This window comes from Momordica charantia, assembly GCF_013281855.1.
Source record: "Momordica charantia cultivar OHB3-1 chromosome 1 unlocalized genomic scaffold, Mcharantia_2.0 BLBB01000001.1, whole genome shotgun sequence".
NCBI lineage: Eukaryota > Viridiplantae > Streptophyta > Magnoliopsida > Cucurbitales > Cucurbitaceae > Momordica > Momordica charantia.
This window is the reverse complement of record NW_028275157.1, coordinates 23,439,777-23,464,178: the sequence shown is the minus strand read 5'-3', so window position 1 is coordinate 23,464,178 and position 24,402 is coordinate 23,439,777. Positions and strand designations below refer to the sequence as shown.

General features: G+C 31.1%; 2 protein-coding genes across 2 annotated transcripts; both read right to left on the bottom strand.

The window, feature by feature from the left end:
- Positions 1 to 7,045: 7,045 nt before the first annotated feature.
- On the bottom strand, positions 7,046 to 8,690 carry LOC148213467 (protein TIFY 5A-like). Its single transcript, XM_088124218.1, has 2 exons — positions 8,366 to 8,690; positions 7,046 to 7,460 (listed from the first exon to the last, which is right to left on the bottom strand). Exons 1-2 carry the CDS (start codon positions 8,543 to 8,545, stop codon positions 7,263 to 7,265), a joined length of 378 nt encoding a protein of 125 aa, XP_087980344.1. The 5' UTR covers positions 8,546 to 8,690; the 3' UTR covers positions 7,046 to 7,262.
- Positions 8,691 to 14,465: 5,775 nt separating this feature from the next.
- Positions 14,466 to 20,231, bottom strand: LOC111015825 (DUF1365 family protein). The gene is made up of 5 exons (XM_022290986.2): positions 19,887 to 20,231; positions 19,628 to 19,739; positions 19,430 to 19,522; positions 17,973 to 18,173; positions 14,466 to 15,117 (listed from the first exon to the last, which is right to left on the bottom strand). Exons 1-5 carry the CDS (start codon positions 20,195 to 20,197, stop codon positions 14,878 to 14,880), a joined length of 957 nt encoding a protein of 318 aa, XP_022146678.1. The 5' UTR covers positions 20,198 to 20,231; the 3' UTR covers positions 14,466 to 14,877.
- Positions 20,232 to 24,402: the final 4,171 nt, after the last annotated feature.

Genomic DNA, 24,402 nt, shown 5'->3' with positions numbered 1-24,402 from the left:
CTAGCTTCATATGACGTTGGCCAAATTGATTGTTTTCTAGACTGAAAGCTGTGATCAGCTTCTTGAAATAAAAGAAAAATCTGATTAGAATATGAGATTTTGCAGTGAAGTAGCTACAGTCACTCACTAGATTGCCACTCCTAGTGAAGAAAGTACTTGCAACTCCTTTGGTGCTGCACACGGTTTCGAGCTGTGGTACTGACAAACTTTCTTGTTAGCCTCATGTAAGTTGTACTTGAAAGAATATTAGTTTGCTTAATCAGGGTTCAAATGTCACAGGTAAATTCAGTTGCCAATTTTTCTAACAATCTAAGGCTGTCCCGATCTCTCTTGGGAGGCCAGTGTAGTAGGTTTACCTTAAGTGAGGCTAAAGAAGCGACATGGGTTAAACACGAGCCAACTCAAAGAGACTGTCTCTACAAATAAGAGAGGCTTGGGGCACGAGGTGCATTCTACACAATCATACTTTTTGCTACTCTCAACTGAACTCTTTAGCACCATACGACCTGCAAATTTCTTATATGTGCAGGTGTTCGTTGAGCATTTGACGTTGGAACTCGGATCCAAATCCTGCATTAACACATGAAATCAAGTGGCTGCTAGTAAAAAACATAAAGTCCTTCCTTTTGGAACTTAGCCACGAGAGTATCGATGCGACGCCCACGACAAGATCTAAAAGAGACACCCAAAATGAGCTCTCTCCACGGGTTCGTGTCGTGTATATCTTATATAAGAACGGGATGGAGACACGAGGTAATCTTATCATCAATTGTCCATTTGCTAACAATTATTGGTCCTCCATGTTTTGTTTCTTCAATTGGCATACTGTTCTTGCTAACAACCTAAACAGCCTCCTTCCCTACATATTGACAGGGCATCCTGTTGAAAATGAAAGGAACACTATTTGGGCTCCATATTATCGCAACATACTGTTGGAAAGAAAGCAATAGAATTTTAAATGATAAGAAAAAACTTTAATAGTTTTTTCGAATAAGCTTTGCAAGTTGCGCGCTTTTTGTTGGTGTAAATGTTACTCCTTTTTTATGACTATATGCCTTTATGTAATATGTGGAATATTTTTTTGCTAATTTAATTGATAAAAACATTACTTAAATCCTCAAATATTTAGTTATATATATATATATATATATATATATATATATATATATATATATATATATATATATAAAGTGAGTGGCTATCAAAGATGAATAAACTATCACTCAACCAAAAAGTTTAAATTGATGGGTTGGGTAAATTTAATTCATTTATATAGATTCTGAACAATTTTAACTGTAATTATTAAGTAGAGATGTTATTGAGGTGGAGAGGGACCGAGATGACCATTCTCCATCTTATTTTCTATTTATTATTATTATTTTTTTGTTTCGAGGAATTAAGATTCTCCATTTAAATAGTTAAATCAACATACAAGGAAAATTCATAAACTTTCCAATCAAAACAAATATAATATTCTTATTTCAGTTGCAAATATCTTATTAAAAAACTTAAAACATAAATATCACGAGATTTTTGGATGTTTCAAGTTTAGGTTTAAGGTTTTTTTTTTTTATACATAATAATAAAACAAAAATGTATATACGGGCGGGTATTAGGATCCCCATCCCCGTCCCCGTTTATATCACGGGAGAAAATCCCTCCCTATCCCCAAACGTTTCACGGGACCCCACGAAAAAAAGTAACATCCCCTATATATATTAGCCTAAATTATAATTATAATTATTTAACATTGTCTTCTTGATGTTGATCCAAACTCCATATCCCATCAAATTCCAACCATGACCCCTAGCTCGACCTCAACCTCAAAATCTCTTGAGAATTACGATTATGTGTCTTCATTATCATAAAAAAAAATAAAATAAAATAAAATAAAGAAAAATTGACTCATGGCACATGTAAGGAATAAGGACCATGTAAAATACAAAATAATAATTAAACCAATGCAGAATCAAGAATAGAGATATGAAATACATAACAATGATTAAAATATAAAAAATAAGGTTATTGTATAGAATACATAATAATAATTTAAAAAATTCAAGATTGGGATCGAGGTCGAGGTCGAGGTCGAGGTCGGGATCGGGCAGACAAGTTTGAGGGGGAGCTGCTTCACATGGGAATTCTGACCAAATTTCCTTCCTCAGCCAAACATTTTATTGGTGTTGGAGAATAAAGTTGTTTGTGTTGAAGCAATTTTGGGTAAATATGGGGCCGCCCCACTCTTTCTTTTTCTTCACACATTTTACCCATTTTCCCCCATATTTTAAGGTTACTCTTCTTTTAAATTCCTATCCCAATAATTATCATCCCAAAACACAAAAAAATAAAAAATAAAATGAGGATAGTTTTTGAACGGTTACCAATCACTTATGTTTCTCAAAAATTGAAAACGAAAAACAAGAAACAATAAATAAGAACATTATGACCCATTTGATACCGTTTATGTTTTCTCATTTTTAATAAAGAAAAATAGAATTGCATGTCATTATTTATGTTCTCATTTTTTGTTACCGAAAAAAGAAACTTGATTTTGTTAGAAACAAGAACAAGAAACAAGAAACAAGAAACATAAATAGTTGCTAAATGTTTAGATTTCTTAATAAAATTGGAAACAATTACAAAAAAGGAGAACGTTACTAAACGGACCATCCTTGAAGGAGTTCTAAATTTTTTCATCATCCAACTTCCCATTTAATCATAAGAAAACATTAGAAATCTTTTCCACTATTAGTTAGAAAAAAAATTGATCATGGATATAGTACAAAATTAAAATCTAAGCATGTTAATCTTTTTCCCCTAAGAATCAAAGTCTAAAGTGAAGTTTCTTTGTTTTTTTTTTTTTTTTTGTTTTTCTTTTCCACTCCAAGAGTTGATATTTTTAAAGTAAGATATCAAAAAAAGCAACCAAAAGAGAGTTGATATTTTTGAAGTTCAAACCACATGGATGGTCAGAGAATTAAATGATAATATTGGAATTATGTGACCTAATTTCTGTTAGTTAGGGGAACAAAATGACAGCTTTTTAAAAAGTATAATTTAACTTGATAAGGAATGGTTGGCCAAAATTACAAATTTGTGCATGGACAATTTTATATAAATTAGCCATTAATTAAATGAAATTGACACATGTTCTTATTATATTTAATTCAATAAAGTAATAAGAGTGGGAAGTGGGGAATTTTCTTATCATATCACATGATCCTGAATTTGGTCTTTTCCTTGCCAATGGAGATTTGCCAAATCAAATAACTCAAGTGTATTTAAAAAAAGAAAATGTTTTCTAAATAAAAAATTTGGGTCATTAATATTATGATATATCAAATTGTCAAACTAAATTCAATCAGAATTGAAAATACCATATTAAGCATATGGTAAAATAAATTTTCTTACCAAATCAATGAGCGGTTAATTGTTAATTTGAGTATAGCTCTATTAGATATCTAATAAATGAATTAAATTTACCAAACCTATCAGCTTAAGTTTTTGGGTTGAGTGATGGTTTGTTCATTCTTAAGATGGTATCAGAGCAGGTACGTAAAGCAACTCAGTAGCATAATATTTCACATTTTTACGAGCCTTCCTCTCATTATAAGCAAAGTATTTTTATTTATATACTTTTCTAAAAAATTGAATGGTTACTTTCATCATACCTTAGTGTAAATTGCTTTTCAAAAAAGGTTTCAACACCGAATTGAACTCAACCAATCAAATTAAAAAGTGGGGTTCAAATATTTTCTTCATCCTCTTATTTCAATGCCCAAATATTTGAAAACTAGCAACCCTCTGGCCCTAACAAAAAATTTCCATTAAAAAAAAAAAGAAAGAAAAAAAAAAGAAGAGAAATAAGAAAAACGTTCCAAATTTATATGTCTATTGTTGTTGAGGTTTCGAGGAAGCTTCCCATTGATTATGTTTTGACTAATTAATATGATAATTCTTGTTACCATTTTTCATTTACATGTCCAAATGGGTCTATTTTAATGACAATTTTTATCTTGAAAATTAAAACATATACAAGATATGTGACATATGATATATAAAATTTTATAAAATTCAGTTCTATTTTGGTATGATAAGGACTTGGTCTAAATATTTTAATCATAGTTTATAACCTTTTAAACATTTTAATCATTATTCCATCCAAGATTTTCTTTAGTTGGGCGGATCCAGGATAATATAATAGGTATATATTAAAGAAATAATAATAAAGATAAAATAGTTAGGTAAAGAACTTCTTTTCCTCTTTTCCCTAAACATATATTTATCCTTTACTACGTAATAAGAAATTTTTAAAATTTAATTATATTTCAGTCGTCCCGCCCTTTCACTACCAAATATATCATTACAGAAAATAATAGTTCGACCAATCGAGCATAATTCAACTAATTAATGCATTAATATAATCTGATTTATAGATTAAAATTTCAAATCCTTACTGAATCACCATTTTTAATTTTCTATTCTAAACAAAATATGGCTCTATACATGTACTATTTTTAGTATCACAATTTAAAATTGGACCAAACAAAACAAGATATTATACATGTTTAAGTTAGATAAACTTTGGCACATGCTTCACCATTATTTTCTTCTCTCGACCTATTTTTTCTACGTTATATTAGGTTAATTCATCGTTCATTAATCTAATTAAGAGTGTAATTGAAACATTTTAAAAAGACAAAACTATTAATATTTAGGGACTAAGTTTGTTATTCAACTAAATAAAAAAAATAAAGATTTTTATTAGTTAAACAACATGTGAAGCTGGGAATTCAAACAATGGATTTTTTTTGTTGAGTTATGGTGAAATTGATAATGAAAAAATAAAACTTTGGTAAACAACCTTCAATTGTTTTCTACATTCCAAAGTCCAGTAATTTGAGGAAAAGAGCAGTAAAAAAAAAATAATAATAATAATAATTCGAGGAAAAGCATTAATTTTTAATTTCATTTTCTACATTCCAAAGTGCAATAATTTGAGGATATTTCATTTCATTGCATTTCAAATTTTGAACACTTTGAATCATGACATTGAGAGCTGAGTCAAGACTTTTTTTTTTCTTTGTCTAATTTTTTTTTTATCATTATTTTTGAGTTTGACATAAGCTGAGTGAAGACTGAGGAGTGTATAAAGTTAAAGAAAAACGTTTTGAAACTATTAATAATGCTTTCTTTGCTACAATGTCTTATTAAAAAATTAAATAATAATAATAAAAATAAATAAATGAAATAAAATAATGATACCATGTCTTTTCTACCTTGGAATTTGTATCCAAATGCTATGTGTTAATTTCATTCCAAAAGCTTGTTTTATTTTATTTTGGTCTATTATATTATATTATATAATTCAGTGGATAAGATATGTATTGCTGTCTTAAAATTGACGGTTGAACTAAACAATAATATTTTAAAATTTTTATCGTAGAAATTTCCATATCAACTATCGCTGAGTTATGCTGGTTTTAACATAGCTCACTCTTTTTAATGAATAATTATTATTCAAATGCTTAAACTTCAACAACATCATCACTTTAAAATCATGACTTGTTGGATAATTATTTGTTACTTTAAAAACTGTATTAAGAATCAATATGATTTAAAAAGAGGTCTTTTAAAAAATAATATGTTTAAGCATCTAAAATCAATATACTAAACATATAGTCAATCTTTTAACCTTTAAATTTAACTCTTTTTAACTTATAAGTTTAACTCAAAATTGAATTAAGTGGATAAACCAATAACCACATCAAAGTCAAGTTAGAAAATTGTTCATGGACAACGGATGAATTACCTAAAATTCAATCAATAAAATACTTAAAATCCAGCCACATAAATGTCAAACTCAACAAAACCAATATCCTAAGCTGACCACAAAATAAAGTTAGGTAAAAACCCATCATAAATTAAAAATAAACTATACAAACTAATCCAAAAAAAAAAAAAAAAAAAAACCAATACCTACCACCATAAAACCATTTAGCTACAAATTCCTTTTAAAGGCTACACTTTTAACTCTATTTATTCCCATTTAAAGTTGAATTTAATGAAATTAAAGTTTTAAGGCTAAAATTGACTCACTAAACCAATCTCAAAAAATGAACTTTTCTTAAAATTGATAGTATTATTTACTTAATGCGGTAAATTTAATTTGGTTGTTGATGATTGAAAAATTAAAGGAAAAAAAAAAAAGAGCTTGTTTTGAAGGTGTGACCAATATTGAATTTAATGTTGAAATGTCGTTGTTATTAAACTTCACTTTAGAAATCTGCCTAAAATCAAACATATCACACTCTTTTGAATGACACTTTTTTTTTGTTTTTGCAAAAGATAAATGGTGGCAAATTTAAATTTAAATGATATTATTGGTATTAGGTGGGATTAAACTTTATTCAATCGTGAATAATACACTTAACTATTATGTGGTCTAGAGATAACTGTTATGGACTCTTAGTGTCGATAAAAGATAAATTTGAAATTAATAAAAGTTAAAGGTCTTATCTGATAGCTAGTATTTTTTCCCTCTATTTTTAGAGATAAAATCTAAACTTGTTTGATAATTAATTTTTAGTGGGTTTCTTTGATTCAAATCCATAATCTTTTAGTCGAAGATATATAGATAAAATGGAAGATAATTTAAACTTCAATTAAACTATTAGGTGGGATTAAACTTTATCAATCACGAATTATATACTTAACTATTCGGTAGTATAGAGATGACAGTCGTAAACTTCTGATAATATCGATAAAAAAATAAATTTGTAATTAGTAAAAGTAATGTTTGATAGCGGTTTTTTTTTATTTACCTCTTGGTTGGAGATATATGTCAATTACTGCTGAGCTATGCTTGCTTTGGCTACATAGAAAATATAGTTAAAGAAATTGATTCACTAGAAATTGAGAATATATTTGATCAGCGAGTCTTTAATTAGATTGAAATTTAATTTATAGTACATGAAATAAACTAAGAAAATCAAATTGAGAAAGTTGATCATTGATTTCCTAGGGTATCTAAGAACAAAAGGAATAAAGTGAAGAAAGTTAAATTTTTTAAGCTTAAGAATTAAAAACAAAAACAAATACATAGTAATTTACAAAACCCCATTTCTATCTAGTGTTCTTCCTCTTACATATAATATATGGAGCAAAAGTACCATTAATTAGAACAACATTTCTTTCATAAACAACCAAATTAATATAGGCTTCCTCAAATTAAGACTTTCTTCTAATTCAATCATAGTGTTTCATTCTTCAAGGTGATACGGAGAAGTTGCTTGGACTCGATGCTTCCTCTTTTGCAGAAATCTTTGCAGCGATCTCTTCATCGACATTCCTGGAGTGATTGGCGTGCTAGGCGTCGACACTGTTGCCTGAGATGGGTGTGGTTCCTTTGGACCCCTTTCTTCCATTTCTCTAGTCGCCAGTGTTAAAATCGCTCTCGCCTATAATATTCATAAATCAGGATGAACAACATACTTTTGAATATTTCACATCTTCATTAATCAATTTATGTTAAATTCACATCTTATCAAACTCATTTAAAAAAAATGAAGATACTATCTTCCTAACTAATAAATTGAAGATGATCATACAATAATCTCTCTGTGATATATTAATCAACATAAATATGGATTAATTCAATAAATGATATAATAATAACAATATAAAAAGAATTTATGAAAAAACTATAAATTTGTAGACTAATAAAATAAAAATTAAAAAAATACTATTTTATTCCTTATATTTTCAACTTTAAAACTACTATATCGACTTTCGAAACGTTAATTTTTAGTCTAATATTTTAGACATTAAATTTATTGAAATTGAGCCATAAAATTTGTTTTAAGATTTTGTAAATAGAAATGAAACTAATCATTTTGAAAGCATAATGATTAAAATAAATATTTTGATAGCCGAGCGACAAAGTGAAACGAAAATAGTATTTATCTAACATTAAAAAAAAAAAAAGAAAAAGTACTTATCCTAACATTAAAAAAAGAAAAAAAGAAACAAAAAACGTGGGTTTTTCTTTCGGCCGTTTATAGAGAATTGGGTACAAAGCGAAGCGAATGTTAAGAGAAAGTGGGTGAAAATGACAAGTCAACAAAGGAAGAACGCGGTGTCGGCCCAACGATGAAAACAGATGCAAGCTGCCGTTGTCGTGTGGCCCACGCGCTCACAGACTCACGGTAACCCCAATCCCCTCCCGCCACGTGGGCTTCCCAGAAATAGACTATTTAGTGCACGAAAGTTTCGTGCCATTATTTACTATTTACCACAGTGAAAAAGAAGGTAAAAAGGGTAAAAAAAATAAAAGAAACGTGAGTTGTAGCCATAGAGCCGGTACCTGAATCTCCGTAACGTCGCAGACGCAGATCCTGCCGTTGTAGAAGATGGTGAGCTGTTGATTCTGCAGGCCGCCGTTTGCCTCCTCTCCCGCGGTGGCTGCGGCGGCGACGGCGGCGGAGGGAGAGAGGCGAAGTTCCAGGTTGCAGTTTCGCCTCATTCTGAGAGACGAATTTGTCATTCAGAAGGAAAAGAACCGAAATCTGAATAATAATAACAATAATAAGAAAGATTTCGAATGGGTTTCTTTCTCTTATATATTTTGAAGTTTTTAGAGAGAGAGAGAGAGAGAAAAAAAGTCTTTACCGAAAACGTAAAGCATATAATAAAAATAAACATCCTGAGTATTTATTTATGGGGAGAGTGGCGGGAGGAATACGTCGTCGTTTTGGGAATTGGAGAAATGGAGCACGTGATAAATGATTTTCGCTTTCTCGTATAAATAAATTAAATCTTCAGTCTCTCACCACCACCACTCTCCCCCCACCACTTACAGACCTCCACGTCAACTTCTTTTTTTTTTTTTTTTGCCCTTTCTTTCCTTCCTTCTCTCCTTATATAATAATTTCTTTTTCCAGTTTTTGAAAATTAAGGTATTTCCTCGGACCAAGGTACAACTTTTGGGATACTTTTATATTATATAGTGAAAAAAATAAATAAATAAACTACAATTTAGTTGACTAATCAAGACATGTATCACCAATTAAAAAAATTGTGCATTCTTTTTTTAAAATTTTTAATAATACTTGATATTGACTTGACAGACATTAAAATTTTGATAGGTTCATTAGGAGAGATAAATAGAAAAAAAAAGAATTTTTTTAATGATAATTTTCAAATTTTTAACGGTGGTTTGAAAGCACCTAAAAAGAAAAAAGTCGTTGTGAACCTCCCTTCAAACATAACATAAACGAGATTTTTGAGGAGGTTATCTGGAGACATTTCAAGACTTTTTACTATATGTGTATTTTATTTTACATTATTTATGTAGATGGATCTAAAATATTATTAACTAATTTATTAATATATATTATAAATTTTATATTACTTATTATTTTACAATATTATATAATTTATAAAATATTATATCTTACACGTTTTAATTATAGCAAAAATAAAATAAGTTTATAACACGAAATAGTAATTTTATAAAAAAAAAATTATATTCTATTTAATATAATTTTGTATTTAAAATTTTTAAATTTAAAATCTTAAAATTTCAAAAAGTTTACTATACATGTCACATAATCTAAAATTAATTTTAAAAAATAAATCTGCGAAACACATATTAATTGTGCCATCACAATTTGATTTTTCTTTTATAATTTTTTATTTCGATTTTTGAGGGTGACTATTTGAATTTTTGATGGAAATGGAATGGGCATTATTGAATTTTGTGAACAGAGAAACAGATACATCCATTAAATAGCCACATTCAATCCATAAAAATTATAAATTATAAGTCCCCCAAATAAATAGTATAATATTATTATATTACACGTTTTTCTTTTCCATTATCTCCCCTCCCATTCTCTTATTTTCTATCCTCAAGGATGACATTTTATGCATAAAATAATTTCTACACTAATATAGGAGTAGAAATCATAATATTATCTACTTTTCTAAACTTATTAAAAAATAATAGAGAGGTTATTTTATTAATTATAATATGCTAGGGACTTGAAAACCTTTGTTATGCACAAGTCGACACGAGACCTTACCTGAAAAGTTTGAACTTAAATAAACTAACATCGTCTATAGCGATTTTGGGAGTTTAGACATGGGAGTTTGAAAATATTGCCTTTAATTAACCATCAACTTGTCACTACTTTGCATATTGCTCTGTCATTTTCGGATGAGATATCGTGAGTAGTTATAATCTAGTCATTAGCTACCTATAAACACTTAAGGTAAATTGATCATCAGGTACGCGTGAATCTCTATATTAATTTAAGAGTGAGATTTATACTGACTCGAACGTTGGAGTGCTCATTTATCTTTTACAAATAAATTTTTATGGAAAATCTTGACAAGTTTGAGTCAATTTTATGCTCAAACGTAGTACTCATTCATTCTTCAGCTACACGTTACTCCTACACGTGTTTTATAGAGTCAATAATTGCACTTTGGTTGTAAATATCTTATAAGATATGTTTTGTATTCCACATTCATATTTTACATATATAGGATTAAACTACAAGGGTAAGATATTCTTGAGAGTAGCACGTGCAAATCATGCGGGGGAAAATATTGCAATACTCACTCTTCATCATTTGGGTGCCTAACTTTGAGCCCAATATCTTGACCCCATTTATCTTGAATTTTCTGACTTTTAAAGTTTATAAGGATTCATATTAGTTTTTTATGATGTAATTCTAAAGTGTCACTCTTGGAAATTATTACTATTTCAGCTCATCTCTTTCTGTCTTTTTTTTTTTTTTAATTTACATGTTTTGCTAGCTCAACTGTAATTGGTATATATCTCCAAACTGAGAGGTTGTGAGTTCGATCCCGCACCCAAAATGTTGTACTAAAAATAAATAAATAAAAAATTACATGTTTTTGTAACTATTTCTCGTTTTCTAAAAGCTTCTAGGTATTATAATTTATAGATTAAATTTGACCCAACAAATCTATTAAACGGTTTAAATATTAACATCAAACAAATGATCCTTTACTATTATCGTCTCTTCTTTAATTTTGATGAATGAAATGAGTCTATGATAATAAAATTCAGTTAATTTTTGAGGAATGAAATCATTCTATGATAACAGAATTTGTGACAGGAGATAACGAAATAGGTAAATAGTTTAATCCTACGAAACTTTGCCGGACACGTGATTTGTCTAATATAATAGAAAGAAAGATGTCTTTTTGGTATATTTTTTTTTCCTATTAGCTGCAACAATAATTATAATTAATTGATTGTTCTAAAATTAAATACTTTTTGCCAATTAAACTTTCCACAAGAAGATAGAGCACTAATTGGTTTGATAATTAAAACTTCACGTGCGCATATTGTATGGTTAGTTAGAAATATTTGGTGGTATGCACAAAGCACGTGGCTCTAATATTTTTAGGCAAAGCACAAATACTGGATTATTGAATACTTAATTAATTAATTCCAACCAATATTACCATTCCTCTTTACAATTTATTTATTACATATTTTTTTAAGTTAGAAAGTTTATTTATTCTGCCGAAGTAATAAATTTAAGTAATTATTTCAAAAATAAATTAATAGCTTCAATTTTGTTGATTTATCTATCATGGAAATAAATTAGTGCTTGTTCTTGGTTCCATAAAATTTCTTTTACTAGTTATATTATATCCATGGTTTTATCTATTGACTTTCATGATTAATATCTATTCTTTTAATTAATAGGAGAAATTGGAATTCTCGAGATTATCTAGTAAAGTGGAGATCGATGAAACTATGAAACTTTAAGATGATTATAGGTGTCTTATGCAAGCTTATATAAAAATAATCTATATGAATAAAGAGAAGAATAGGAGATTAGATATTTTCTTGAGTGAAAAATTAAAAAAACAAAAAACCTAACAAATGTCAAAATTTTAGTCGACCACGTGCCACATAACCCGATTTTGTCTTTAATACATGAAAAAAATCTCAATGGTATTTTTATGTAAAAAAATTGTAATAAACCTCGCCAAATTGACAAAATTCGTTTTCTCGAGGATGATGTGTTTAAATATGTTTATAAAATCTTCAAATTCTCTCTCCCCCTCCCATCTCCATCCCACCCGACCTCTTGATTTCCAAATATTTTCTTTCCACATTTACAAATTCCAATTTTCTAGAATGAGATATAGAACTAGAGAAATCGAGGTAGATAAATCCGATTTGAATGACAAAACTGTTTCTAAAATAATAGTAATAAAATAATAAATTCTATGTGCATCGTATGTGTTGCTCACTGGTAAATAAAAAAGTTGGTAGAAAGGACGATGCATGAAATATTTAAAAAATAAGGCCGTGTTTGGTGGGAAGAAATAATTTGGTAGGGTGTAATTTGTAAAGTGAAGACAGAGGGCATCCTAAAAAGAAAGGCCGAATAAAATGAAGCCTTAGAGGCCGAGGCCCCATTTTGCAAAAACAAGTGGACCCCACAATTTTCAGTTGAAGTGGGCCCCACAAAAATGTGAGCGACTGTTCCACGTGCGACTTGGCTCATTTTTTGGCCGTTCGGTAGCTTTACTTTATTCTTTCCTCGTTTTATTTCTGCTTATTGCTCTTCTCACCAAAAAACGATAAAACGGAATTTTTATATTTATATTTACATTTCAATTTTTGTTTTTTAATGCCAACATATTTTTTATGAATATTTTTTTAGTCTTTCACAATTTCAAAGTCATGATTTTTTTCTCTCTCTCTTGTTTAGAAAGTTCTTTCTTGCTAATTGTTGCCATGTTTGTACAATTTTGTCAACTTACCATTTTTCTATTTTTTAAAATTTAACGAAAGGTTTGAAGGAATTGACGGTTTCAAAAGCTCTATAGAATTATAATTTAAACTTCTGGATCATTGTCTTGTTCTTTCTTCTCAACACAACACAATGTAATTATTATTAATATTATTTGTATTTTATTTGTTCTTAATTAATTTTTTATTATCAAATTACACTTTTTTCTTGAATGCGTATTATCAAATTTCATTAAGAAGATAAGAACTTGAATATGAAAAAGGAAAAAAGAGAGAGAATATGCAACATGAGAAAAAAATTTCTAATAGTTTTTTATAAGAAGTAAAAATAATAATGTTTTACATCCAAGGTTCAAACCCTCTTATCTAAAAAAGTAAATAATAATAATAATAATAATAATAATAATAATAATAATAATAATAATAATAATAATGTTCATGAAGATTTGATAAAATAAAATAATTATGGGAAAACCATAAAATCAAAATGGTTTGATGATGAACTCATCAATAAATATGACGTATTAAAAAACTTTGATAGAGTAAAACTCTTTATAAGAAAATTGGATTTTCAAAACTCTAGAATGTAACATGAGGTTATTAATTTCAGAAACAAAAAAGTAATATCAAGGTATTTAATGAACCCACGAGTTTCATGCTTTATCTCACTATGTCATGGATCATAATTTAATCATTGTACTAAAAAATTATGAAATTAAGTGCCAAAATTTGAGCTCAATTTAAATTTGATCTCTCTAATTCAAATTTAACCCTTGAACATGAGTTTAATTTAGTTTGTGGTTTTAAAAGTTTCACTTGCATCTATCTCAAAAAAAAAAAAAAAAAGTTTCACTTGCATCTGTATAGTTTGATGAAACATCACAGAACCATCCTTACCATTACAAGATATTACAATATAAAATGCATGGTACGTCTTTTATTTACATGACAATAAACTAGCATGTTGACTAATTGTACTAAAATTTAGAACTAAGTAAAAACTGATTCAAGGACATTAGTCAATAGACCATAAACAACAAATTAAAACTAAGCTCAAACTATGAGAACTAAATTAAAGTTTTCAACTAAGCTCTCCAGTTAAGGCATCTTGGCCTTCCTTTGAGGTTGGATGTTCAATCATTTGTTCCATTATGAAAAAAATAACAATAATAACCAATCCCAACCTACCAGTTCTAAATTTGTAATTTTTCCTTTACCTGAGATGTAATGTTAAATAAATTGCATATTTCAACTAAACCATGGAAGAACCTGTCACTAGGTAATGTTAAATAAATTGCATATTTTTAACTCAACCATGGAAGAACCTGTCAATAGTTTTTGGAATTGAAGTGTTTTCACACCATCAACCGACATCAACTCATCTCATCTCAATCTTTAAGGAAAAGAACGACGATCCCAAGTTCTTTAACTCCATTTAGAAAGTCTTTTCCCGACTTGTTGGAATGTATTGTGCTGGTCCACAGGTATATTGAAAACTTTTTTTTTTATATGAAACAACACTTTCATTGAGAGAAATGAAAATAAGTACAAGAACAACAAAAAGGGCCTAAAGAACAACAACCCTGAAGGAGGAAACCCCATAAAGAAAAGGACTCCAATCCAAAAGAATAAGGCCTAGCGGATAATTACAAAAGAATTTAGAAACGGAGCACCATATCGAAGTGTTAAATCTAATAATATCCCAAACATAATCCACATACTTCTCCACCCCCTAAACAGTCTATGATTCCTTTCCAACCAAATACCCCATAAGGTAGCCAAAAAACAAGCCTACCACGAAAAATGACCCTTGTCACGAGGGGAGGGTAAAAGCACCTCCTCCCTCCTAGCCCCTATAATCCCTAGCACGGACCCAAGACAATCCAAAACACATAAAGAAACGATGCTATAAATCCTGCGCAAACTAGCAAATCCACAACAAATGATCGAGGTCTTCCGAGACACTCTTACAGAGAACACATCACGGACCCAGATAGGGGAAACCGGTATATTGAAAACATTATGGAGAACACAAATTATATTTTTACATAACTTTACCTCCAGCAGTATCAAGCCCAAGGCCATTTGGAATTGGTCCAAGTGAACTCACGAGATGCATAATTTCTGTCACTAAGGTCTATTTCTTTTCCTCTTTCGAATTCTTGGTGTTTGTTGTTGGTTGATCCAGTTCCAATTCCCTTGCAGCATTGAAGTTCTTGATCACGAGTTGTAGCATCTGTCTTGTATGAAGGGTTAGTATACCTTGGATGTTGAATAAAATGCACACCTTTCCACCATAATTTGAAAGCCTGGAGATGAGAAACAAACATAAAGAGAGAGTGAAGAGGATATTGGATTGGAGGACCTAGGAATCACATAGGATTAGGATATCTGCGCCAATTTCAGATTTTATATCATATGGCATATCCATGTATCTAATTTTGCAAACTACATGCAGCACATTTTATAAATTTTCCTTGTCTCAAAGTATTTGACCTGATGTATAAAATACTTTATTGTGATTCAATATTGTTTCTCACAATTTTTTATTATTCTTTTTTTGGGATGAAAAACGGAGTTTTCATAAAGACAAATGAAAGAATAACATCAAAATGACAACCCAGCAAAAGAAGCCAAACTAAAAGAACAGATTCCAATCAAACAAGATCTGACCTAAAGAGCAATTACAAGAACCTTTGAACACAAAAGCCCAAAGAGAGATGTGACCATATAAAACCTGTCAAGCAAAAAAATTTACCTTCTTGATAATCTCAACCTTCCAAATCAAAGAAAAAGCAGGGGCGGGAGGGGGAGGAATCCACCAAATAAAGGAAAAATGATTTGCAGGATTGGAGCCCAAAAGTAGAAATCCCTCCTATCCGGGACGATCACAAGCCGCTTCTTCTGTTTCGGAGGTGGGATAGAACTAACCTATCCTTCCCTATTTGAAAAACCTTCTAAAATGTTATCCTCCACTCTTCTCGAAGGAGAGAAGGGGTGACCTTGTCTCAGACCGACTTTCCATTAACCAAGATAGAACACCTAAGTGTCCTAATCCCTTCTTTCCGAGGACTTTGTCTAAGAAATCTCAATTCATATGACCGTAAGCTTTATCAAAATAAATTTTAAAGATAACACCTTTACGACTTTATAATCCTCAATGGCCTTGTTAGCTATGATCCCACGAGGGATTAGTCCAAAATTTGTCTACCAGAAATAAAGGCACCTTAGGCATATGATATTGTACTAGGGAGGACTTTTCTTAACCTATCAACAAGACCTTAGCAAGGATTTTATAAACGCTCGTAACCAGGCTAACAGACCTAAAGTCCTTGACCCTCCTAGCCCTATCCTTTTTGGGAATTAAGCATACAAAGGTTTCATTCAAACAAAAGTCCAAAAGCCCTCCCCATAAAACTTGCAAAGGACTCCCCTAAGGTTGTCCCTTATGGCACCAGGATTCAACCAAATGGTCAAGGGTTTACATCTTCTAGGTTAACCCCTGCCTAGCATAAGGACATACATCTCCAAGCCTTGCAAGTGTTAAATAGTGCACATTCAAGCATCATTATTCATTCCGAACTCAGTGGACATGAAAAGAAATGAGTGGATCATAGAATGCAAATATACCCTATTCAGTTTCTCATACGCAATGACGTGACAACAAAGACCACATATTTATAAATTTCTCGCGTTAGTGCTTACTTTATGTCTATCTTCCGGATTTCGAGTAAGGTGGGTACTACTTTCTAAAAAGAAAAAAGAGAGACTCCCAATGGGCGGCAACAAGGTGGGAAAGGGTATAGCCATCTGATCAATTGGAGCTCCTTCTCAACCTCTAACCGGAGAAGTTATAGACATTGATAATGTGAGGAAGAGAAATCTAATGTTGACCATGGTCAAGTGGATTTGAAGATTTCCAACGCAACGAATTTCTGACAAGAAGTTATTTCAAATTTGAATGGGAAAGATAAAGAGGAGTAGGTCTACAAGTGAAAAATCAAGGGTTTAATAGACGACTTCACCACTATCAAACTTGCTAACGACTATTTCTGAAAAGATAGGTGGTTAGCTGACCGCTGGAACAGAAATTCCCTTCTCTTTGCTGTCTAATTGTTCCTGGGGGCTACAATAAGCGAGGCGTTGGAGATGTTATCAATTATTGTAAAATCTCGTCAAAAAGAAACCTCAATGAAATAGAGTTCAATAATTTTTGCTGCCCTCTGGAGCTACTGGATTGGGTTTGGGTTGAAGACAGTTGATATGTCAATGGGTTTGACACTTGAACAATCGGGGTGAATTTTCAGTCAAATCACTATGTTCGTAACTTCATTTTAACTGGTACCACTATCAACTCCCCGTTACAGGAAACCTTGCTCTTTGAATTTAAAAAGATAAAAGGGCCAAAAGAGTATGTTCTTTTGCTGGTTGGTGTGCCTTGAAGAGCTAAATAAAATGGAGAGAATACAAAGGAAATGTATTCTCGTGTCCTTTAAGCAGGAAGTGTTGGGATATTTTTGAGTGACTTTTACCGTTTTCTAAAATCACTTGTATATCATTATAAAATGCGTGGACCAAAATCACTTTTATCATTGTCAAAATCATTTATCCCTACCATGATATACAAGTAATTTTAAAAAATGACAACTTTGGTGTGCAATCACTTGCAAACATTCCTTTAATGGGCCCTTGATTTCTCAGCTAAAAACAACAAATGGCAACTTTTGTGGGCAATCAAACTTAAAAGAAAGTTGAAGATCCCATCAAACATTATCTTGGGATTTATGGCCGGAAAGTAACTATCGGATTTACCACAATAGATGATGGGAGGAAGTTCAAGATTTGGCAAATTTCCTTGATTTGTTGGTGCTCTCTCGATAAATCTTTTCGTAACTGTTCTTCTTTTGCAATTAATGCTAACTGTCGTTTTCTTTTTCCGTTAATTCTTAATAGGAGTATAGACCTTTTACATTTAAACTTTCTCTACATCAATGAAAAGCATCTTCTTTCAATTAAGATAAATGCGTGAACGGGATGTTCCAATTAATCAAATGGTTCTAGATAAGAGAATTGTTCACTGGATTTGGAATACGACATGAACAGTAAGCAGTTGACGACAGGCTACAGCTAATAACAACTTCAAAAGTAACACGAGTGCACTTACATGCCAGTATATCCATATTGCGACTTTGTGAGGCATTAGGTAAAAGAATCTTGAGTGATCGGATCCAAAAGGTGAGGACACTCTTTTCACTTTCAAAGTGGCAGAAAAGTAGTCACCAAGTTCGGGGTGCTGAACTGAGATTGCCACATATAAATAATCACCAGGAGCACTTGCTTTGATACTCCAATTCCCAAGCATATCCTGAAATTATTTTTACAACTGTTAACAATATGATGAACAGGTGATGACAAGAAAAACTACAGTAACCAATTCATTGGCAGTTTGATGGGGATTAGGAGCTACATGTCATTGCACGTCATGCATCTAGCAAATGGCATTTAGAAGAAAATGCTTATGGTTACAATTGAACCTACATTTTTAAAAGGAATTTTATTATCATCGTCAAAACCAAAATAGTGATAATGATAGTGGTAATAATAATACCTAACGTAGAATTAAGAGCAGAATCACAAATCCAGAGCTGAACCAAAATTGTTCCATGTCCTAAAGATCCTTTACCCACCCACTTTTATAATATGAAGAATGTTTCTAAAATTTTCCTTCTCTTATTTGACTGAAAATGCATAATGTGATGTATGATATCTTCTTCTATGATATAAATATGATGGACCAGGGAGATGGAGAATGTCACTATTTTAACTAGCCCTACTCCATTCTAAGAGCAGCGCAGGGTACATATGAAAGGAGCCACAAGATAAGGATTATAGGTTTAATATGACAAACTTTAAAAAAATTAATAAAAATAAAAAAATAAAAAGATTCACTCCTGATTTTTCTCCCATTGCATTACATGAGTGAATTATATGCCACAACATAAGGATTATAGGTAATGTAAAGCCCAGTACTCGGGTGTTTCCTCAAGTGCTGTCAGTGCAACTCAATAAGTATTGCAATTATTTGTTCATTATTCTCAGCCTCTTACTGTACTACACGTGTAACTTTTGGAATTTTATTTATCATGTAATAAGCTCCTACCGCTATTTATTTATAACCGGATAGGTACTGCACACTTATCTGGAGAATTATATCCCCGAATCAAAAAGAGGGAATGAGTTTAAACCTTATGATGACCACCTACTTCAGGAATTAGTAATTCCTATATGCTTTTCAGTACCAAATGTTGTAGCATCAGGCGGCTGTCTCGTGAGACTAGTCGAAGTGCGTGTAAGCTGGTCCGGACACTCACGGATATTAAAAAAAAAAAAAAGAAACTAACTATTAATAACAGGTCCTAGTCAATTGCAGTATGTATAGAATCCAACGAGAAAAATCACACGATTGGCTTGGAATTACATAAAGAAGCATAAGCATAAGAAATCTACAAAATAATTTTATGTCCAGGCAAATTGGAAATAGCATCCATCAGAAACAAGAATCATTAGCTACTAATAACACAAGTTATAATAATAATAGGGACTAGAACCAGCAGAACTTACCATAAACGGACTGACATGCAACGGCTTAGCTACTAAATCAGAATTTGGATTGAAAACAAATATGACTCTCTCACCCCAGGGTGTATTTGTTACCTAAAACAAGGAACCAGAAGCAACAAAATATGAGTGTAAAACAAGCAGCTATCTGGCTTCAATTTCATTTTTCCATTTTCAAACATGGCTCATACTAAAAAGAACCTCAGCTATGCACTTCTTCAAATGCTGTGCCGAGCCTTCGGTTTCATAGCAGTAATACAAACTCAACGGATTCTGTTCATATCCCACACTTGATGGAATCGTCAGAAGAGAACTGCAAGTAAAATCCACGAACATCAATGCTATCAGAACACACGAAATTAAGCTTTCACAAGTCATTTCGGTAAACATTAAGATCTTCACACGAATAGCGAAATAGAGTCTAGGCGACTATTGAAGATGAAAGCAATCGAGAAATTACACAGGTCCGGAGGTAGCAGCTACTCGGCGAGCATCGTCGGCGGAGAGATGATTAGACGGAGGGGAAGGCGAGCGGTCAAGGTCAATTAGAGCGTAACGAACAGCATACCTGAAAGAATGGTGGACGGGGCGCCTACGCTCGTGCCAGACTATACCTTCGTATAATGTTGCAGATTCCGTTCCTCTGACGGAACCGGCGGCGGTACTGAAGAAAAGACGGCGGAGGAACCATCGGAGGGGGAGGAGAAGGGAGAGGGCGAGAGAGGTGAAGAAGGTACAGATAATGGAGCCCAGCAGATAAAATGCTTCCATTCTTCTCTTTCGGTCTTCACCATTACAAATCCCCTTTTTTTTATACAAAAATAAATATATATGGATGATAAATTATGATCTCAATTATCAAAAAATCATGTGCATTTTCCTTATAATGTAATAAAATAAAAATGTATCTCGCAAGAAATAATTAGATAAAGATCTTTTTGTGTAATGACTTAAATATATTATCATGAATTATAACCGACTTCTAATACTGAATTTTCAATTTTGGTATGATAAATCTTTAAAATTTAAAATTACGAGTAAAATGCATTTTTGATCCCTGAGATTTGAGATAGATGTTTACTTGATCTCCGAAGTTTTAAAATGAACGCTTTTAGTCTTTGAGGTTTGAGATAGGTGTCTAATTGATTCTTGAAATTTCAAAATGAACACTTTTGGTCCTTCAAGTTTAGTAGATGTCAACTTGGTTCCTGAAGTTTTAAAATGAATATTTTTTATCATGAAGTTTGAGAAATAGTTCTAAATGGTCCCTAATTTTTTTTACTGTTAATTAATGTGGCAAATTATATTAATTAAATAATATATGCGTAGGTGATGATATTTTTTCTCTCTCATCTCTTCATCTCTTCTTATCTCTTCCTTTCTCTTTTTCCTACCCTTTTCCGACGACCACCACGTCTTTGTCGTGCCGTTCGCTATTCATACTGGACATAATCATTTAATTACAATTTGCAATGTCATTTTAATATTAATTAATTAACAGTAAAAAAAATCAGGGACCATTTAGAACTATTTCTCAAACTTCAGAGACCAAAAGTGTTTATTTTAAAACTTCAAGGACCAAGTTGACATCTACTTTAAACCTCAAGGATCAAAAGTGTTCATTTTGAAACTTGATGGATCAATTGGACACCAATCTCAAACCTCAAGAACCAAAAGTGTTCATTTTAAAATTTCAGGGATCAAGTAGACATCTACCTCAAACCTCATAGACAAAAAATGTATTTTACCCTAAAATTATCTATTAAATTCCTTAATTTTAAATGTGATGTCTAATGAGTCTCTGTGATATCAAATGTGTTTTGGTTTAATTTTGGCAAATGTTTTGCTATCTTTTTTTAATAATTTCATTTTTTTTCCATGTATTTTCCTTCCTGTATAACCAGCCATGTACAGTCCTTTCAAGAAATAAGGTCTGAAGCAATTCACTCGATTTCTTTCATGGTTGGCCATTTGTTTTAATAGGATATAGTTGGAGAAAATATTAATTTAAAACCTTTAAAATGGCTCGCAACTCTTGTTATATTACTAAAATGTGCATACCATAATAGTTAAAGACAGCTATGCTCCTATGAAACTGGAGTTCAAAATCTTTGCTATTTTTTTCCACTAAAAAAATAGTAAAGTTTCAACGATAAATTTAATGCAATAAATAACAAAAGGGATAAAATTAAGACAATATTTAATGCTAGATATTTATTATTTGGAGACTAGAGAATTAGTCTGTTAACTATAATTATATTAGTCAGATATTTTACTTTTTTCCATTTTTCAATTTTTTTATTTTAACATTGGAATTTAAACCTCCAATTTTTTCAGTTGAAAACCATGCTTAATTTTACAGTATTCCAATGTCTTATAGACCAAATAGAATATTTTATTTTAAAAGATTATCATCAACCTAAAATCGATTATTTATAGTTCTATACTAATTTAGGCATAACCGATTGTTAAATATATTTTTCGACCTAAAAGTCCTTGGTCTGAATTCCCACTTTTAAATTAAAAGAAAAGAAAAATTTATCGGCTTTATGAAGGAAAACCCAGACCTGGACACTGATCAGTGGGCCCATACCATATATAAAGCCCAAACCCAATTAAAAATACAGCCCAAACAGGATTAAGAAAGAGGACGGAGGGGCAATTCCTCCTGATTTGTGTTTTATTCAAATTTGAATTCCTAATTATGATTTTAAATGTTTAAATTTCATCCTTATGGTTTAATTTGGGTAAACGCACAACCTTTTGGTTGTACTCCTAACCTTTTGGTTGGAGGTATACACCAGTCCGTTGAACTATGTTTGCTTTGGCTTCATTTTAAATCGCTGTTTTACACATAAAAACTTTTTATATCCTTTAAACTTAACTCTAAGGTTCGTTTGGAAGTGACAATAAAATTAATGATTTTGAAAAAAGAGATTTAAGTATAATTGATTTTTCAAGTTCACCATTTAAGCGATGCCTTAAAAATCAATTTAAATTGATTTTAAACTTTCATGAAATCAATTTTCTTATTTGCTAAACATGTTAAATTCAATTATATTGAGGATGTGTTTGAGAGTGATTTTGACTGAACACACTTTCAATGTAATCGACGAACACAGTCAACCAAATAGAAAATATAAACTCTCATTGCTACATAAATAATTAAAAAAAAATGCATCGTCATGTGTTCAATATATATAGTCGTAATTATACCAACAAAATCACATTGAAACTTTTAGAGATTATGGAACCAAATTTGAAAGTATCTCCTAATTATAAGGAAAATATTTATAATTTAACCAACTAATTAAAAAAAAACACTTAAAATCTTTGTTAATCAAAGTCTAATCCAGGATTATTGGGCCACCACACCATATATCATATCACAATCTTCAAAGTCGTTTTCAGACATGCATGCAAATTTAAGAGTCATTAATTTTTTTTTTATTATTATTTTTTTCTGATCATTAATTCAGATAATACAACACAACTGTCTTATCTTATGTCTGTGATCTGTCGAGAACATGTAGAAACCTGTTGTAAAAGCCTACGAACGATGATATGATAAAGATAGAACACCATCAAATCTAATGAAAACCAGAGGGCTATTATATATATTCTGTACTCAGCCGACCACATTTTCCGGCAAACCTAACTTTGGTCGTGAGGGCCGCTTCGGTAAAAAGCTTAAATGTTTTTATTATTCTGCTCGGATTTTAAATATATATTTATGTGCGATTAGAGCGAAGATTCAAAAACTTCACATCTTTAAAAAAAGTTACTAATTTTTTAACTAGTTAAACTTAGTAGGTTAAAAGAGTGTAATTAAATATTCAAGTTCTAACTGTTTACCGTAAAATTGTTATTTACCTCATTTAACTTTGATTGAATTTTTAGGTTTTTGGTTGATTTATGCGCGTTGACATAATTTTACAATAAGAATAGGCTTTGCAAACTTAGTTTATTATTGGGCAATCCTTGGTTGGGAGATTCAAGATTCTCGTGACAATGATTACTAATCTAAAAATTTAGAGATTCATTGAACTTTTTGTACATAAACGAGGATTAGCATTATTGTTATTATTTTTTTTTTGTTATGAATTTAATATTTTAATTAGGAGTAGTTATCATCATATTTTGAACTCATTCTTTCGAAATATCTTTTAAATTTTTTTAAATCCGTAAAGGTAGGGAGTACATATTAGGATAAGAGTGGAAACGTGTGAAATTAGTTATATATGGTTTGTCTTCGAGTCAAATCAAGTTAGATTCCCACCCTCTTGTGGCAAATGAGAGAATTTTGCCTCAAATTTAAATAACTTCTCACGTGGATTGGTCCCAAAAGAAGGGGAAAAAACCATCCTATCTTTTCATTATGGAACAAAACACCACGTGGGAGGGAGTACCATTTGGAATTTGATGAGTTGGATTGTATTGTTTTCATTACAAAAGATAGAAAAAGGCAAAAAAAAAAAAAAAAAAAACTTCACATCGTATATATATATTTTGTATTGAAATATCTTGCATCTCCCTCAACAAATATCCACCACAGAAAGTCAATTTGAACACTTACAATACCCTTAGATAGTAGTATATATGAAATGACAATTTTGACATTATTACAATAAGTACTAAAAGAGTCGATAACTAGTTAGATTATTCTTGAGAATCGTTGAGGAGCCAATCGGAGATCGACATCTTGAACCATCGGGACGAATGAGACATTGAAAGTTCACTTGGGGTGTGAGAGGGGACCAGAGAATTAATTAAAACCCTATCTAGTTTAGTGTGTGGATTAGCAATTATAAAGCTTTCCATATGGTGGGAATAATAGGATGAGATGAAGGGGAAAAGGGGATGGTCCACACATCATGAACACAATGAACAATTAGATATGTAACGTGAGCATGGATGGTAACATGGCATGAAAGCAACATTTATGACCATGATTGGCAATTCTTTTCATGTCTCTC